The 15,459-nt window shown below is 36.8% G+C and overlaps 2 protein-coding genes across 4 annotated transcripts; one reads left to right on the top strand and one right to left on the bottom strand.

The window, feature by feature from the left end:
• The first annotated feature begins 1,974 nt into the window (after nt 1–1,974).
• Nucleotides 1,975–4,826, top strand: LOC149023449 (small ribosomal subunit protein uS8z/uS8w-like). The gene is made up of 4 exons (XM_089143984.1): nt 1,975–2,047; nt 3,643–3,792; nt 3,927–4,087; nt 4,441–4,826. The coding sequence occupies exons 2-4, from the start codon at nt 3,660–3,662 to the stop codon at nt 4,537–4,539; spliced, it is 393 nt and encodes a 130-aa protein (XP_089000110.1). The 5' UTR covers nt 1,975–2,047; nt 3,643–3,659; the 3' UTR covers nt 4,540–4,826.
• Nucleotides 4,827–7,701: 2,875 nt separating this feature from the next.
• On the bottom strand, nt 7,702–13,394 carry LOC149023448 (soluble inorganic pyrophosphatase 4-like). Of its 3 annotated transcripts, none has more exons than XM_089143980.1 (9): nt 13,218–13,394; nt 11,175–11,357; nt 10,991–11,019; nt 9,976–10,041; nt 9,797–9,904; nt 8,652–8,717; nt 8,446–8,566; nt 8,245–8,326; nt 7,702–7,896 (listed from the first exon to the last, which is right to left on the bottom strand). In XM_089143980.1, exons 1-9 carry the CDS (start codon nt 13,228–13,230, stop codon nt 7,854–7,856), a joined length of 711 nt encoding a protein of 236 aa, XP_089000106.1. In that variant the 5' UTR covers nt 13,231–13,394; the 3' UTR covers nt 7,702–7,853. The 3 variants fall into 3 exon arrangements, with proteins under 3 accessions (XP_089000106.1, XP_089000107.1, XP_089000109.1); XM_089143981.1 differs by having other exon boundaries at nt 11,175–11,327; XM_089143983.1 differs by having other exon boundaries at nt 11,175–11,312.
• Between the last annotated feature and the right edge of the window lie 2,065 nt (nt 13,395–15,459).

Genomic DNA, 15,459 nt, shown 5'->3' with positions numbered 1-15,459 from the left:
TACAAAGGTTACTAATGGTTTAGTTGTCGTTTATATATATACATATAAACGTTCAGCAATTTGTGTAGGATGGAGTAAAACATTTTTTCGTAAGTAAATGAGAAATGATAAATTTTTTATCACATAAGAAGTGTTGAAAGCATAAACCCCAAGGGATTTACATAGTTGGCAAACACCAATATCTTTAGTCGTTGAGACTATATTTTGCTGTTGGTTCATTCTTAAAAAAACAAAAGAACAAACCATTTTTGCAAATGTTCATTATCCATCCTCTCATTATCAAATGATAGAAAAATGCCAAAAACGTTATTTAAGAAGTTGCAAAACATGCTTTTAAAATGAGGTACCCCAAGCCTCACGTATATAAACCTAGGAACTATTTAGTAACCCACTAAATGTATGTGCTTCTGAGAGATGTCATAAGCAACTTTAAGCGCTTTTGGAATTATAAACAATTTTATAGGTGTTTGATAAAACTTGTTTCTAGAAGTAAGAGCTCTATCACATTAACCAGAGATATATAATATGAAGAATAATGACCATTTTCACAAAGACAAGGTCTAGAGTTTCATCATAGACAAAGAAGATGAATAGAAACTTTGGTCATTGGAGACATAGACGATGAAGAATCGAATGATCCCTATCCTTAGGTTTGAAGAATATAATTTTTTTTATCACAATTTGTGAGGGTTAAAATAGGTTTCTCATGTTTAGGATGTAATATTATGTAATACCACTCTCTAAATATGTTTCACTAAAATACAATATACCCAACTTTTGCTTTGAGAAACTAATATGTTTCATCAAATTTTTTTTTCTCAAAGTATAAACTTTTTTAAAGTTCAATTTATGTTGCAAAAATCACCGTATTTCTCAAAGTGAGACACACCATAAACTATATTTTGGTGAATTATCAAAAGATTTTTACTTGCAACAATGAGCCATTATGGTCTCATCACATGTGCAAAGAATAAATCTAACAATTGCGAGAGAAAATGTGGGGGTATATATATGTGAATGCAAGTTTTGTTTTTCTTTGAAAGTTGATTGTTTTTTTTATTTTACAAAATTAAACACCCGATGCAATTACACACACGATGAAACCTCTCAAAGCATTGGAACCCTAACTTAACCGGACTTCTTTGCAACCATTGGAATTTGACTTAGCCATGAAGATATAGTCGGCTTACCGAACATACATGATTCGGAAAGTGGTCAAGAAGAACGAGGTCATCAATTTAGTGGCAGACCGATTACAAAAGCTCATGCATTCGGAAGAGACACTCAGTGCCATTAGAATTAGTGAATGGGAGAAGATGCAAATGAATGAGGCACTCACGACTTTGCTGCTTAAGCTTGATTTGGTATCAGGTATATTTGGCGGTACATAAGTTGTGAAGAACGGAGAGTCGTCCAGAGGTGGGGTTGTTAGAGATCATGGATGTAGTGGTAGACGATCTTGGGTATTACTAGAGCAACTGGGATTGGAAAATTGCATATATGGAAGAAGATGTGAATCAAAGATGAAAATGAAGAGATTTTGTGCAAAGAAGATAGGGTTCGGGTGCTTTGTGAGGTTTTTTTCATGGGTTGTAATTGTATTAGGGTTTCATTTCTAAATTTATAAAATAGTAAAAATTTGAATGCTAAAACAACCCTTAGATTTGTTCTTGTATCTACATTTTGTCTCATGATTGTTAGATTTATTCTTATACAGGTGGCAAAATAAAAACGCACTATCAGATAGGTCCTTATTCTAAACCCTAAAGAAGAAGAAGAAGAGCTAAAAGCCCAACCCATTTTAGTGCCCAAGTCAATTTTCTTATTATGGGCTTTGGAAAGTTTAACCGGGCGACCCTAGGGTTGCTCTCTCAAGAAAACCCGCAAAATTCAACCGAGAAATAAACCGGTAAGGGTATTTCAGTAATTCGCATTCATATATTCGTTTCTATTTATAATGAAGGGTTTCGCAATTTCTGTTCTCTCAAAACCCTAGTTCCCCTCAAAGTCCTCAGGAGGAGCGGCTGCAGAAAGCTTCTGCTTACAGGTAAGACTCGAGACCCTCAAACGCTGGATCTGATACCCTTCGCTCTTCCATTGCAATCCTGCGTTACTCTGCTAAGTTAATCCTCGTCGCTTGCTGTTTCTTTTGATTCTATTTCAGCTTTTCTTTGTAGTTAATTGTTGTTTTAGACGATGTCTTTGCTGCTATAGATCTTCATATGTCTACTAATTTTATCTCGCCGGTTTTTCTTTTCTTCAGTTGAATCACTTCATGTACGATTGCGAAATATTTATTTAATTTTGGATCCTCTCATGGGGTATCTTCGTTTAGGATTTTCAGTTTTGCTAAGTTACATCTGCAGATATTTGTGAGTTTAACAAAACAAGGTGATGTGAGGTTCTAGTTTCTGTCGTAAACATAGATTGTAAGCGTTGTACTAGTTATTTTCATAATAAATGTCATTGTAAAATTTTCTGGTGGAATGATCTTGGCTTCTGAGATTTGGCAATTACCGAATAGGCGAATAATCCATGCCATTGAATTTGATTACACTATTCTTGTAGACCCAGCTTTACTTCTGTTTAAGGTTGCCTCGGTAGTAGTCTAGTGGGGCTCCTGTGCGTGTCCTCATGTTCACCTTGGAGTTATGTCAGATGGATAGGTAGGTTACATAGTATGGCATTATATTTACGCTAAATCATAGTGCATCAAGTCTCTTCATTTGGGCTGTCTTAACAGATGCTGTTTTTTCGGCAATATCTGTATTTACAAATATCATCGTCATTGCTGTTTTTATATTGCTTCTTTGTTTAGAAGCTGTTACTTGTGTGTGGTTCTTAAGAATAAGAAGAAATATAACTGCATTCTGTTTTATTGTACGCTAATATATGGATGACTAGCGCCCCGCATGGGCCAGCCCCCTTGTGATCGTTGTTTATATTGAGTTGGGACTTGCATCTAAAATTTTAGAACCTTGAAAAGCTTTTAGATGTTTATGTTTTGTTGGGTCAATGGTCAACTTATGTTTATTCATATGAACAAAATACTTCTTGAATACTATATTTTAAGTTCAAAATTTTGTTGTATGTGTCACATTTTTTGGGTTCCATCTGTAGCTATATTTCATTTTATTTTTTGGTTGTTTTCATTCTGCATTTTTTGGTAGAATATGACACCTTTATTATCTTCTTATGCACTAAGGGTTTACTCAATTAGACACCACAATTTGCTTTCGTGGAAGTAAGTTTGTCCAGGCTAAGCTTTCTGCTTATGTGCATTTCTAAAGTAGCAGGCGCTGGCAATGTATGAACTTGTATGCATTTAAACTAACCCAAACCCTCATTTTTTATCCTCATGATTTTTAATATGTGTGTATATGTATATGTATATATGTGTGTGTGTGTGTGTGTGTGTGTGTGTGTATATATATATATATAAGGTACACCCTATTACCTGCCTCAGTTTGAGAAAATGTCTGGCATTTATTCATGTGGGATTGTTCCAATATTGATGAATTCAATTATGAAATCTTCATTTACGGATTCTGCTATGCTTTAATGCTGATTCATTTAAATGAGGAAGAAATTCTTTTTAGGACATCATTATATGCAATCAGTTCCCACTGTTGCCTTTTGCAGGAGCAGTCTTTGTCAAAATGGTGAGGATCAGTGTTCTAAATGATGCTCTTAAAAGCATGTACAATGCGGAGAAGAGGGGAAAACGGCAGGTCATGATTAGACCATCCTCGAAAGTGATCATCAAGTTCCTCATGGTTATGCAGAAACATGGTTCGACTGAGCTACCATTCATTTTTATTGAATTAACCGATCCACATGTATTGTTTTATTTTTGTTTTCTGTTATTGAACCTTTCTGATCATAATTTACCATTTTCTTCTTTGTCCTTCATTTGCATTCTACAGGTTACATTGGAGAGTTTGAGTATGTTGATGATCATAGGTCTGGAAAGATTGTGGTTGAACTGAATGGTAGATTGAACAAATGTGGTGTTATTAGCCCTCGATTTGATGTTGCTGTTTCAGATATTGAAAACTGGACTGCGAGGTTGCTTCCTTCAAGACAGGTTAGCATTATATGCTTTACCTGATAATTTTAGAAAGCTCTTGGTAGAGGGTGTTTTTTTGGCAATCTGTTTACCTCAGAACTGTATCACTGTTAAATGAATTACTATTCTCTCATTTGGTTCTGATGGCTAGACACAGAAGGCGTCCCAGACTTTTGGAAATGACTGCCTTGACTGTATGATTAGGTAGGAATCAGATTGGGATAAGGCAGTCATTTCCAGTAGTAGGCAGGCACAGCACATTGCCGGTTTAGAGCTTGTTCTCCATTTTTTAATTTTTTTTTATTTTATTTTATTTTGATTTTTAGATCGCTGTTTGAATGCTATTGACTCATTTGTTACAAAATCTGCAGTTTGGGTATATTGTGCTGACGACCTCTGCTGGCATCATGGATCATGAAGAAGCAAGGAGAAAGAATGCTGGTGGTAAAGTACTTGGTTTCTTTTACTAGGGAAGGTTCAGCAGTTGGATTGATGGACTTGAATTATTCCAGTTTTTTACCCCAAAGAAAAAGGAATTTTTTCCAGCTTAGTTCTTAGTAATTTCTGTTGCAATTTTGGAACTTAATAGGCTTGATTCGTTATCTGTTTCAAGTTAGTTGGGTATTTCAGAGCGTTTTGCAAAGAGGCTATAAGTTTTATTCAGAGATTATTTTGTTTGAATTTCCTGTATGTGAGCCATATTTACTGTGATCTCGGGGGAAACCAAAAATCCATGTGCGTGCAGGGATTTATAATCTGTGTTTAAGTTGTCTCCTAATTTTGTCTGAACCATATGGTCATTCCATGGATTCCCAGCTTCAGATGGCGGGAATTGTGCCTGGTTGATCAATTCAAATATGTTTATGCTTTTAAGTTGCTGGTCTGGGAGGCAGTGATGAAAACATACTCAATACGGTTTCAGTATTATATTGGGACGAATTCGGGTAGTAGCATAAAATTTTAAAGGCAGGTTTGGAAAATTTTTAATTATTTACAGGGATGCGAATTAACTAATAGTTTGATTCTTTTTCTTCCCCCCGCCTCCCTTTTCTTGCTTTTATTTTTTCAAAGAATTTCAAGTATTTGATTTACATTATATATATTTACTCAACAGCTTCTAGCTTTATAGCATGGTGGGAAAAAATGGATTTAGTATTCTTGAAATATGGGGCTACAGTCTAAACTTTATCTTCAATTTGGGGTGACGGCACCTCGTATGTTCGTAGCACTCTCCTCTATGTTAAGGGGTAACGGCGGTTGGGCGGGGGGGGGGGCCCATGCCTTGCATTATTGTTGATTTCCCTTTTTTGTAATGTTAAATTTAGCCGAGAAAAAAAAAAAAAAAAAAAAACTAAGAATCAAATAAGTAACTTAATCGGATAATTTTTTGGGGGGGATAATAACGGGAGGGAAAGGGGTACCCCATCTGCCGCCTTTTTTTTATGGGGGGGGGGGTGGGTCGCTGCGGGGGGGGGGGTGGGGGGGGGGGGGGTGGTGTTTTTTTTTTTTTCTCCCCTCTTTCTGTTTTGTTTTTTTTTTTTTTTTTTTTTTTTTTTTTTTTGGCCAATTGTCTTGTTGTGATTGCTAAACCGTGAGAAACCTCGAAAGGGGATCGATGAACAGCCGACAAAGTGATAAAACCAAAGGGGGCTATGAGAGTTAAAAATGGTTGAAATGCGTTTGGTAAATTGGTTCGTTTTTGGTACTAGAAAAATCGAGCTTAGAGAGCATGTTGTGTTTTTCAAAAACAAAGTTGATGAAAGTGTGCCAGATAAAATCGTAAGACCGAGGAGGTGTGTTATCTGTCTCCATGGCTGCTTCCAATCCATGGAAGCGAATCAGCGAAAGGAATCCATCAATCTTCTCTCATTTTAGTTTCTTGGATGTAATTAAAGAATATGCAACTGAGGGGTGTTATTTCTAGGGCATTTGTAGCTGCAGCAGAATTCAAACGAGGGACTGTTTCTCAGGTCACAGGGGTTTCAAATTCAGCAGAAAATACACAGCTAAGTGGGTTGCCGTTAGTGGATCTCATAGCTGTGGACTTGCCGTTCCATTTGCAATGCTAGTTTGCTATCACATGCAAACTGCAGTGGCATGGGTTTTTCTTATTGAACCTAGTTGGGGTATCTGTTCCGAGTGATCTCAAGTCGGTGGTGATGGGTGAGACGATGCTAGCGGCAAGTGCAGGTGGCTATTAGCATTTAGAGGTTCAGTGTGATAACTTCGCAGTATTGAACTACTTATCTTGCAACTTTTCATCCCAACGTTTACCAAAAAAAAAAACTTTTCATCCCAACGCCAACCTTTGTTCTCAACCGAAGCATTAGTTTTATGGAAAAAATGTGGTTTCTAGCAAGAGAACTGTTCGAAGAAATGCCTCAGAGAAACGGTTTCAGAACTGTCACCCTTTCATCACTATAACCTGGAGAATACATTTTGGTTACCTTCTCATAACGTACAACACTAGCAATGCTCGTATATGTTTTAATTCGATCGACCTGTGGCCATCTGTGTTAATGCAATGTAAGAGACGGATATGGATGATAATGAAGAAAGACATTGTGAGCAACCATCGAGCAAAATCTGGATAAAACGGATCTAAATAAGGTTATGGAGTGCGCTAGCGCTTAGGCGTGGTGAGTCAGGTGCTACCTCAAATGTGCTTTGTAGACCTTTCGTGTCGGAATCGGGATCATCTCCCTCCGTCCTAATGGCTTCCTGACCACAAAAATCAATGGGTCCACTGGTGAAAAAAAAATTTTTTTTTTAATTTTTTTCAAAAAGTGTTTTTCACCGTGGGCCCCACTGATGTTTGTGGTCAGGAAGCGGCTCCCCGTCTGGGTCACTGATCCGCCCTCACTTCATTCATGTCCTTCAATTTTTTTTTAAAATAAATAAGTTTAGTTGCCACTTGGTAGTGGTACATCGTTTCCCTAAATTTCAAATCCTGTCTTTGTACACTGAAATACAGTACATCCCACAAGTCAATCAAGTGAAGTCCAACGCACTGAAAATGAGATCAATCTAGAATGACTTGTTTTGTGGTTCTTTTCCAGTAGGAATTTCATGTGGTTGGCTTCTATAGTGTTTTTAACCTTGTTTCACAGGGATCTAGAATCTGGCCTTGTTTTCCTTCACCAAAGAAAGAATAAATCACAATAACATTGCACAGTTAAAAATTCTCTAGGGAAAAAAAGAAAAGAAAAAAGGCACTCTGTAAACTGGCATCTATTCATAATAGATTCTGAGGCAAGAATGTACTTCCATATGCAGTAAATCAGGGTAAATATCTAAAGATCCACCTAAGATGTGAAATTTACTTCTGGTGAACCAAGAACAGAGTGCACACCCTAATATTATCCCCAACAATGGTAGTTAAAGGGTAAATGTGCGGCTTACTGCCAACCGATCCAAATTCATCACAAGATCCAGTCCCCTTTGCGACGACCCAAACTCCCCAGAACCCTTTTCTCCCCCTCCCCCCACCCCACAAAAAGATAGAATAAATAAATTTGCATGATACTAGTTTGTATATCTATCCATCAATCCGAATTTTGGGTAAAGGATTTGCATGATACATCTTTATCAAGAAGGGAAAAAAGAAATAGATTTGCATGATACATTAGCCCTGAAGACAAAGGTAATACCCATTCATTGTAGAATACTATAATCAGAAGTTCCAATTACATCAAAATATGAGAGTACAAATAAATTCTTTCATAAGGAAACCTTAATATGAGTAACAAGACGGAGAACTTCAGAATCAATCCCTGCAACTCCCCTATCTCCTCAGGTTCTCCACAATGTAGGTAGCATACAGATTCCTTAAAAACAAGATGATAGGAAAAGTTAGAGAGAAGGGTTATTACTAGACTAGATCACTAGTCCAACCATGAAAGTAGCTGTGTTTTCAAGTTATGGATTGAATTCTAGAAAGCATTGTAGAAAATGAATTCCTCACTAATAAATAATCAGTAAAACCACGGGCAGCTTTTTACTGATTAGAATTTGTACCAATTGCATACTCATTTTTGCTATAAATATATTTGTAAACTATATTTAAGTTGATGAGTGACAGAACTAATCAGAACACTGAAAGGATCATTCATTAAAATATATTTTCGGCATCTTAACTAAAACCACAAAATAAAGGAGCTAAAAAGAGTCCTTACATGGAGTGCTGGACAGCTTCATATGCAGAATTGGCAGGCAGAAAGTCATTCACTGCAACTTCCTTGTTTTCATTTTTCTTGTCTAAGTACGATTTTGTCAAGGAAGAAATATGCAATATTTACTTTAAATCTGTGTTGTCATGCAAGATATAAAGGTCTACCGTCAAATATTAGTCAACAAGTGAACAGTAGTGAGGATACAGTCTTCAAAAAACCGTCTGATTTCAGCCAGCCGATGAGGTGCAAGCTCCTTGATGTCGGTGTAGTGACGGTATTCGGGGTCATCAGCACAAACTGCAATTATTTTGTCATCTTTCTCCCCCTACATGTTGGTGTCAGCTGTCAGAGGTCATTTGAAGCTGATAGAAAAGGCCAGAAATACCATGTTTTTCATGAGAAGCCAATACCTGATCAATCATAGGCATGAGACCTATGGCTTTAGCACGAAGAAAGGATCCAGGAAGAACAGGCTCCTATATATTTGCAACACCATGAACTATTAAACCCAGCTTCAAGCCATGAAAATTAATAAGAGAATTATATTGTGTATGCGGAGAGGGGATGGGGAAGGGTGTTCAGCTATGTATCTGGACCTACTTGAACCTTACTACTAGCAGAGAACCAACGGCAGCTCTGAAAAAGAGATAGACCTCAAATGTACATACCCCAAGAGGGGTTTTAAAATTTTAATCATTTATCACCAATGATGCATCCAATGATGTATGCTTCTAGTGACAGACATTCCTAGTGCTTAAATTGTAAGAATATTGGGCAGAAAAGAGATGGAGGCATGTATAAAGAAATTTGGCATTGCAGAAGAATAAAATGTTACTCATTTAAAAATATATAATTAATAAATAATAAACCTAACATTGACCACATAAATTACTAGGTATAGAAAAATCTGGTGACAGTGGGGGTTGGCTACATAAAGTATGCCTTTGGATAGCGGGACAACTATTTGATGGGCAGAGAAGATAGTGTTCAAGGCATGATTTGGAGTCAACCAGCAGCATCTAGAAAATGGAGAAGTGATTCCTCCAATTCTTGTAATGAAATCTATATCACCTGGCTTCAGTCATATGTCTGACAAAACTAGGGTCAAGTAAAGGTCAGAAAAGCAATTAATGCTGCGGAGAGAAGTGACTAGCCCATACAGATGTGATTACTTTATAGGTTTCTTCCAATTTTATTGTGAGATTCTTGATGACCTCATGGAAAATTTTCATGACTCATGCACAGTATATGGATTGGAGTAGTAAGGTTGCATTTTTAACATTCACTCCTTTTGTGTGTTGTTTTAGAAGTGAAGTACTATAAAATTATCATAAGTTACTGGATGCACTCTGAAATTTCTGAAACATAGCCCCAAGTCAATTTGGTAAAGATGAAAACGAAATGAGCGGGGCAAACACACAAAAAATGGGAAAGTGGAAGTGGAGAACACTTCTTGCTAGGCTTGCCTTCAAATCCAAATGGATGTGCAACTATCTATCAACTGCACATACAATAATGTCAATAGCAGTCTGGGATGGAAATATGAATAGAATACCTGCATGAGGACAAGAACATCCAACGGGTCATTATCCTCACAAAGAGTGCGTGGGATGAATCCATAGTTGTGGGGGTACACCACTGACGAATACAGTACACGGTCAACCTGCATATAAAGTGTCAACTAGTAGCTCCTATGAAAATAAAGAAATGTTAAAGAAGAAGAAACAGAGTTACCTTGATGAGTCCAGTTTTCTTATCCAGTTCATATTTGACCTTACTCCCCTTTCCTATCTCCACAACCTGCAAGATTTAGAAATATGTTACTTAAGTTTAAGAAGCAATATCCAGCATTACAACCTTCTGGTTAGAGTTATCCATACTCTATTTACATGTTTTCTTACTTCGTTCAAAACAGAAATTTTGATATTTAATCTTTAACTGTCAAGTGATGATAAGCACAAGCCCTATTAAGATCATCTCTATCTGAGATCACAGAAGCCTTGATGGGTCTATATGAGGCTGCTGCTAGGAAAATTTCACATTTGATGATCTAAGATTCTTAATCAACAACAAACTTCATTGTGTAAGAAAGATTCTTAGCTGTCAGAGGTTCATTGTTTTCTTCATGAAAAAAAAAAGGACGATATTCAGCTGGATGAACCATTTTTTTATGTCACATCTGGAAAACCAACATAGCCACCAACATTATATGTGGGTCCTTGCTCCTATATGTTTTGTAGGTACTAATAGGTAATACATCCTTTCACCAAAGATTGTAAAGGCAACGTAATTATCCCCTTAATCTTCCGTCTTTCAGATATCCCAGAAACAAAAAAAAGGGAAGAAGAAGAAGAAGAAGAAAGAGAGCCACTGTATCCTTTATTGGAAATTGAAAAAATAAAACAAGAGAGAAGGTTTCTTTTCTTAACCTGTACATAACATGGACTTGTTGACAAGTGAGCAGACAGAGAGGGACCATTGAAGACGATGTAGTTATTGAAATTTGCATAACTACTTCTAAAAGGATAAATTTTATCCAAACGCCACCTAGATGTGCTAAATGAATTTTCCACCCCATACTCAAAACGTATCAAATAGGAAAAGGTTCCAGCTCAAAGAATAAAAAATAAAAATCACATATGACATACAGATGAAGATACATTCTTTAACCTTATCATCTGGAATTTGCAAATTATACGTTTATGCCAATTCCAAATGCTTTTCAAACCATAGAGTTTAGAAAACTTACACAGTTGAAAATCACAGGAGCTCCGGGTCCTGCATACATGAATACAAGTTGACAATCATATCATTCATTTGAAAGATTTAACCATGAAATACTAAATAATTGGTTGGCCTATACTGTTGCATATTTATAATGACCACAGTAGGCTAACCAAGGGGTAACATGATTCACATAAACATTTAAATACCTATCTCAAGATCATGCCAAGGGTGAGCTGCAACTGCCCTCCGTGACATGGATGAAAGTATTCTTTCATTTAGAGGTGGATGCGATGAATGGTGCAAGTCTGAAGATTCTTCCGGAGTCTGGGTTGGTGGAGTCATACCTGAAAGGTGAGATTCTTCCAGAGTCTCAGTTGGTGGAGTCATAACTGAAAGGTGATAATGTACATGGTGAAATCAAAGGTTATTCTGTAGCAAAACTTAAACAACAATGCAATAAGCTCAAAAAGATCCTCAGAGACGGAGAGAGAGAGAGAGAGAGAGAGAGACCCCATTAAGATTCCAAAATCAACAAGGGTAGATTCAGCTTGATGTTTCAATGGAAAAATTGATAAGTCACAGAGTGAAGAGGGACTTTCTAGTGTTGCATGATCACCAAAGTATAAGACTGCTCTATAAGACCAACTTCGTTCTACATAGTTGAACGTTAAAAATCGATAAACAGTACCACTAAGTGATTTGTCTGGATGAAGAAGGTAAGTGAACCATATTAGGTAACAAAACAAGGGGAAGTCCATTTAGATGGTCAAACAATGTTGAAATGACAGTAATGAGAATGGTAGACAACAGAAGTAATACTGTGCAAGTTGGAGTGCCAAAATGATAAGGAAAGCCAAAAGTTCAATATGGTTTAAATTGTATTGAAATAATTTGAGTGCTTACGGTTTAGACACAGCCTTATGGACCAGAGTTACAGAACACTTTGTGGGAAGACCCCCATCCAGCTGAGGCAAATCCATGGAAGAGAAGTCTACGAAAATTTGGCAATTTATTTGTAAGACGTTTAATTCAACTTTTTAGAACATAAAGCATGATTTTGCATTCTTATCAGAAACAGGAACTCTCCTGCAACCAGTTGGTACTAGCAGAAGAATTGCAATAACAATTGTTTTCGTGAATGCTTTAACACCTAGCATAGCATTTCAAGAACCCTAAGATGAAGCCCATGAACTTGGCCGAGGGTATCTGATCATATCATGAATAGAGAACACATAGCTAGGAAGTGTTGTCAATGTGTACCAGTCCAGCATCTCTAGGTTTGGGCATTGTACAAATTCCACACATTTTTACCTGTGGCATATCATCTAAACCACAGTTACCAGGCAGTTTAACTGCCATAAGTTGCTGGCAATACAGCCTCTCTTTTTAATCTGTATTAAGAACAGGCACAATAATTATGCAACTGAGGTCACTGAAACAGCAATCTAAGGGAATGCGTCTGTGTCAGAAAAGTTCCTGGTTCTTTTGACATAGTATATAAGTTGCAACTGACACATGTGCATAGAACAATCAGTCATTAAATGGGAGTCCATGTTTTCAAAATAATATCATCACGGACGAAATGGAAGTCCAGAGACTCTAGATGTCTCGATCATGCAGTGTGTAATCACTGCTTGTATCTACATCTACATTCACAAGAACGAACTTCAATTAGTCTTCTGTATTAGATGTCTCGATCATTCAGTGTGTAATCACTGCTTGTATCTACATTCACAAGAATGAGAATCGGCAGTAGACGCCAGATCATCTCCGAGTAAATCGAAAATCTACCTACTTAAAATGAAGACCGCATGCAAAGTGCGAAAACTGCGGATTTACTTAACACCGTAACTCCGTAAGCTAAACTATATAGCTCGAAATTGAAGCATGTCAGAAATTGATGCATGTCTAACAATTTCCAACAATAAATAGGCGAAAACATAGACCTACAACACTCGCGCAAAGTAACACAATCAGATCCATAAAAGGAATAACTATCTCAAATGGATTCAGAAACACAGGGCAAATCAGCACAATGGAAACAAAGGATATGTTTACAGACTGTATGACAATTTCCAACAATAAATAGGGCGAAAGCATAGGCCTACAACACTCGCACAAAGTAGCATGATCAGATCCATAAAAACAACAACCACCTCAAATGGATTGAGAAACACACGGCAAATCAGCACAATAGAAACTCTGGAAAGGATCTGCAGTCATAGCAACATTACAAAACTCAAAAATACCTGTATCAGCCATAGTTTCAGAAGGAGAAGGAAGTTTCTGGTTCTCAATGGAACTCAGGAGAGAGAAGTTTCGGAACTCGAAGATCACAGAAGAGAGTGAGAGAAAAAAGAAATCTAAAGAAACACTTAAATAGAGAAAACTCCCTCGCGCTTATTTCCTCTTTCGCGGTCTGAAGGCATTTTTCAGTTCATTTTCTCCATAAAGGCGAAGCGAGGTGGATTCCGTAGATTCACGTAACTGGATTCCAGCTCAGACGATGGGAAACGTGTTATTATCTGATTGGTTACTTAGCTATAATAAGTAGGACCCACGTGGACTAAGACGGAGTTCCTAACGGTCGTAGCCGTTCCGTCAGTCTTCGACCCTCGTGGAATCAACGGTCTGTAATCTCTCACTCGCCTGTCTTTCATTTTCTTGACTTTATGAACACGTAAAGTCTTGAAAAGTCATAGGAGACTTTGACCGTTGGATCAATTGATGCGATATGAACGGGTCAAAAGAAAGGAGAGGAGCGTATATACCGTTATTGAAATAAGCAACGTGGAATCTACGCTGGTAATATTCCTTTTTTCTCGTTCATTGGTCACCACCCAAGAGTGATTAGATCAACCTATCCTGCTGTTTGGTTTTTATTTCCATTGTTTGGCAGGGATTGATTCTTTTCTCCCTTCACAAAGCAAAGGATATTAAAAGGGAGGCATGATGCCTACCACCCAATGCCAATGTCGAGGGACATGTGGCTTTAATTGTGCATTTGTGCTCAAACCTAAAACCTACCGGTCGTTGCCCAGTTGAAACTGTCCCATCGAATCTGACTTGTATTGGATCTGTGGCATTTGACCGGTGTCCGAAAACTTTGAAGCTTATAGAACGAGTTGAGTCAAGCCCTTTAACTTATCATATACTAAGTTAACCCAATTTAATGGATCATGCTTGGAAGCAGTGTCACTCCCAACAACGCATGACCCATATGCATTTTGGGGTCCAGATTTGCCCTAGACCCCAAAATGCATTTGGGCCTTTGATTGCTAGAAGCAGCATTGCTCCTAGGAAAAATCACGATTTAACACTCACATATCAAATTAGGTCTCATTAGATACATAACGTGATTATCTGAACTGAAATCAACTTTGACTTAGTTGATTATGTGAACTTTGATTTGAGAACCTACTCGGATTCACTTATTCGGATCTGAGGCATTTGACCAATGTTTGAAAACTTCAAACTTATGGAACGACTTGAGTCAATCGTTTTAACTTATTATATACTAAGTTGGCCTAATTTAACGCTCTTATATCAAATTAGCTTTGACTAATTCAATTGCATGAACTTTGATTTGAGAACCTACTCAAATTCATATCTTATGCCCTAACATTTTTACATTTATATGAAATAGTGGAACCCACAGCCACAAGTCTACCCATGTAGACCAAATAGTGTTGGACCCATACTCCTGTGAGTCTAACCAAAAATCTTTTTTGATATACCTTTAGGGATAGTCTTTTTCGGGAAAAAGTGGAGTGTTTCACACCTCTTAATAGTTACGTAAGAGATCACCATTGATGTGGTTTTGGTGAAAGGTTCACATCCTAGTGGCCAAACACAAAATCAATCAATGAAAACCACCATTGTTATGCTACTAAAGAATATAAAACATTTTTTTTGGAAAAAGATAAAAAAAAATATATAGTATTTTAGCCATGCTTTTTAACTCATCAATCCGAACTTTACGGTAGGATGTAACCCTACATGAACATAGAAAGAAAAATCAAGAAGGTTAGGCACCAAGATTTTTTTTTCCCCTCACCTTATACTATTTCACTATAAAAAAATTGATGTATGGAAATCTAATTAGATGCTCTTTTTTTTTATAATGGAGGAATGTTATGAATCCTTTATTTGACCTATGTGAACTATATTTATTTACAACTCTTAATTCTAAATATTTTACAAGAAACATATACTTTGTTCAGAAGAGTGGTCCTTGCATCATTGTAATCTAATGAAATGACATTTTAATTTTTAAATACAAAGGTGGAGCTTAATACTTCCCCACGTAACTTATATTTATTTAAAAAATGTTTGGATTTTTTTTAAAATTGGAATGTGTACAATGTACTTTGCCTAGAGATAACAAAAAAACAAATAAAAAAAAAATCAAATAAAGTAGTTAACCAAATTGAGAATGGTAAAGAAGGATAAATTGACAATTAATGTTTTTTCAACATAACATAATGAATG

Source organism: Hakea prostrata, chromosome 2 (genome assembly GCF_041222555.1).
Source record: "Hakea prostrata isolate BN-2017 chromosome 2, UWA_Hpros_2, whole genome shotgun sequence".
Classification (NCBI taxonomy): domain Eukaryota; kingdom Viridiplantae; phylum Streptophyta; class Magnoliopsida; order Proteales; family Proteaceae; genus Hakea; species Hakea prostrata.
Note: the sequence above shows the minus strand (reverse complement) of the source record. Positions and strands in the feature narration are given on the sequence as shown.

Excerpts from the sequence above, each read along its gene's own strand:
- LOC149023449 (XM_089143984.1), top strand. The coding sequence starts at position 3,660 with ATGGTGAGGATCAGTGTTCTAAATGATGCTCTTAAAAGCATGTACAAT. Across the intron at positions 3,793-3,926 it reads CATGGTTATGCAGAAACATG|GTTACATTGGAGAGTTTGAG; the intron begins GTTCGACTGAGC and ends TGCATTCTACAG. Across the intron at positions 4,088-4,440 it reads GGTTGCTTCCTTCAAGACAG|TTTGGGTATATTGTGCTGAC; the intron begins GTTAGCATTATA and ends CAAAATCTGCAG.
- LOC149023448 (XM_089143980.1), bottom strand. Across the intron at positions 8,567-8,651 it reads TCATGCCTATGATTGATCAG|GGGGAGAAAGATGACAAAAT; the intron begins GTATTGGCTTCT and ends ACCAACATGTAG. Across the intron at positions 8,327-8,445 it reads CAGACGGTTTTTTGAAGACT|ACAAGAAAAATGAAAACAAG; the intron begins GTATCCTCACTA and ends AATCGTACTTAG.